Source organism: Octopus bimaculoides, chromosome 1, assembly GCF_001194135.2.
Source record: "Octopus bimaculoides isolate UCB-OBI-ISO-001 chromosome 1, ASM119413v2, whole genome shotgun sequence".
NCBI classification, from domain to species: Eukaryota; Metazoa; Mollusca; class Cephalopoda; order Octopoda; family Octopodidae; genus Octopus; species Octopus bimaculoides.
The window spans coordinates 71,499,793-71,503,224 of record NC_068981.1 but is presented as its reverse complement, the minus strand read 5'-3'; the positions used below and the strand labels follow the sequence as shown (position 1 = coordinate 71,503,224).

At 37.4% G+C, this 3,432-nt stretch overlaps 1 protein-coding gene across 1 annotated transcript in view; it reads right to left on the bottom strand.

Annotated features, from left to right (window-relative positions):
- LOC106870562 (replication factor C subunit 2) overlaps positions 1-3,432 on the bottom strand; it is a 13,220-nt gene that overhangs the window by 7,346 nt on the left and 2,442 nt on the right. The window contains exons 2-3 of the mRNA XM_014916688.2: positions 2,061-2,172; positions 1,172-1,278 (exon numbers count right to left, since the gene is read on the bottom strand). Coding sequence (XP_014772174.1) covers positions 1,172-1,278; positions 2,061-2,172 — 219 coding nt within the window. The remainder of the gene's footprint in view (positions 1-1,171; positions 1,279-2,060; positions 2,173-3,432) is intronic.

Below are 3,432 nucleotides of genomic sequence, written 5' to 3'. Positions count from 1 at the left end.
AAATCCACAGTCACATATATGTATTAACTTATTAATTTTTCTATATGTGGATTTTTATTGATGAGTTCATGAACTTTGGTTCTTTTCTCTAAAACTATATATATATATATATATATATATATATATATGTGTATGTATGTATAATGAATACTAGGGTTGATTCATTCGACCAAAATTCTTCAAAATGGTGCCCCAGTATGACCGCAGTTTAATAACTGAAACAAGTAAAACAATAAATCGTTTTCAACATTGATTTATTTGATATTAGACACTAAGTTCCCAGGACCTTTTGGCATCATGTAAATTTTGTTTTTATTCTAGTTGAAAGTAATTTGTAATCACAACTACTAAACTTCCTTTAACTTTCTGCTTCAATTTGTGTATATGATAGTTATTGAAATATTGAGGAAACATGGAAAAGAAAAAAAATTTTCATAATGGATTTCTGTAAATTTCTGACAAAGAATGGACAGTGAATTTAAATTTTAGCATTGTGAGTAGAATTGGAGAAAGGGATAAACATTAAGATGTAATAAATAAGCCCAATTGCTACAAACAAGTTCTCTTTCTATTTGTTTTTTCATGATGCATACGTGAAGTGAAGTGTTTGTAGCAATAAGGGTCATTTAATACATTTTAATGTTTTTCTCTCCTCCCTCTCTATGTATGCATATATTTCTGCAGATGCATGTGTGTGTGTTTGCCTGTAGTGCCAAAAAGCACTATCGCTAAAACAGGTTCAATGTACAGTCAACTATACTAAATCACTAGCATCAAATGATTCCATCATACTCAAGCAATTTCATGCTCTTGGTACCCACCTATGGGTAACAACTGCCTCTCATTTCTTGGGTCAGCAGTCTCTTGTCACATTGTTCCTGTAGCCCACTTTAATGGTATTCTATTCAACTCACATTCCTTCAACTCTGAAGTACCCCAAAGTAGACTTATATCTTTTCAATTCTTCCTTCTGTACATTAACAACTCATTTTCATTTATAACCCATACCAACATGGAAAATGGACATTAAACGATGATGATGATGATGATAATGATGAACAACATATACTATGGAAACGAAACCGCCCTTCATTCCTCTTCAACTTCCACACATATTTGTCACCTACACTCAATCTAGACATCAGAATGGGAATATCTGTTCATTTCAAACCTGTCATTAGAAGCATTAAGTTCTAAAACAGCATCTTTAAATGATGATCCAAGCAGAGCTCGTGCCAGGCAGAGGATACTTGTTGTTTTTCCTGTTCCTGGAGGACCCTGAAATCAACAAATGAAAATAACCATAAATACACTAGCAGCGAACAACAAAAATAAGCTTCTTATGAAACTAACAATTTCTAACATTGGTACAAAGCAATAGTTTTGGGAGTGACAGTTGGCACTCCGTCGCTTACGACGTCGAGGGTTCCAGTTGATCCGATCAACGGAACAGCCTGCTCGTGAAATTAACGTGCAAGTGGCTGAGCACTCCACAGACACATGTACCCTTAACGTAGTTCTCGGAGATATTCAGCGTGACACAGTGTGACAAGGCTGACCCTTTGAATTACAGGCACAACAGAAACAGGAAGTAAGAGTGAGAGAAAGTTGTGGTGGAAGAGTACAGCAGGGTTCACCACCATCCCCTGCCGGAGCCTCGTGGAGCTTTAGGTGTTTTCGCTCAATAAATACTCACAACGCCCGGTTTGGGAATCGAAACCGCGAGTCCGCTGCCCTAACCACTGGGCTATTGCGCCTCCACTTGGGAATGACAGTATAGCTGATTAAATAGATCCTAGTACTTTACAAGTACTTCATTTTATTGACTTGAGTTCAGAATACAAAGGACTTTAACTAAGTTCCACAAGGTGTTTCAGTTCAATGTTCTAATGATTCTGATGATCCCTAACTCTCTTTATGAAATTAATGTTAAGAGTCTTTCCTTAAATGTTGGCTGATCTAATTAATTTTGGTAGCATAATGACAGGGATGTATAATAGACAATAAAAAGATATTGAAAATAATAGCATAATAATTGTTTGTAAGATGTTTAAACTTACTGCTATTATAACATTAGGAACATTGCCTTCTTTGGCAAAAATTGCAAGACGGGTTACAGTTTCTTCATTTCCGATGATATCTTTTAGCAGAATTGGACGATACTTCTCTACCCTAAACAAAGAAGAAGAATGTTATTGTTAGTGTATAAAGTAAGATACAAATAGGAATGAATCTATATTTCTAATGAGGACTTTGATAAACATACACTTCAATTAAATTTGAAAAGCAAGAATTCATAAATACATTTGAAGGAATTTTCAAGTTATAATTATTTCAGTGATCTTGTTAGAGTAAACAAAAACTTGTGAATTAAATATTTTGGGATCACCTTTGCTTTTAAATATCTAGACACAATCTACTGATAGCAATTCTGACCATCTTCTTGAATTCAATATTATTAGTGGATAATCAGAAAACAGTGCAGCATCCACGACCTTCAGAAACATTCTTTTCACACTCAGAATTATTGAAGTATTGAATAAATTACCCATGGCAGTTCTTAGCTGTCAGCATCCTTAAAAATTTTCATGCTTCCTGAAATTTGCCACTGCTACTTCTTATGTGCTAACTCACCCTTTCCTCTTCTTTATGTGGCTTTCACTGTTCACTGTTGCCATCTTATGTATCATCCTCTTTACTCTTTTACTTGTTTCAGTCATGTGACTGCGGCCATGCTGGAGCACCGCCTTTAGTCGAGCAAATCGACCCCAGGACTTATTCTTTGTAAGCCTAGTACTTATTCTATTGGTCTCTTTTGCCAAACTGCCAAGTTACGGGGACGTAAACACACCAGCATCGGTCGTCAAGCGATGTTGAGGGGACAAACACACACACACACACATATATATATATATATATGATGGGCTTCTTTCAGTTTCCGTCTACCAAATCAACTCACAAGGCTTTGGTTGGCCCGAGGCTATAGTAGAAGACACTTGCCCAAGGTGCCATGCAGTGGGACTGAACCTGGAACCATGTGGTTGGTAAGTAAGCTACTTATCACACAACCACTCCTGTGTATTATGCATGCACTTCTGGCTTTCGTTGTTGTATTTATTTACTGGGCTTATGATGGCAGTGAAACATGGGCTGTAACTGCTGAGGACATACGTAAGCTCGCAAGGAATGAAGCCAGTATGCTCCGTTGGATGTGTAATGTCAATGTGAATACCCGTCAGAGTGTAAGTATCTTGAGAGAAAAGCTGAACATTAGAAGCATCAGTTGTGGCGTGCAAGAGAGACGATTGCGCTGGTATGGACATGTGGTGAGAATGGAGGAGGATAGCTGCGTGAAAAAGTGCCACACCCTAACAGTTGAGGGAACCCGTGGAAGAGGTAGGCCCAGGAAGACCTGGGCTGAGGTGGTGAGGC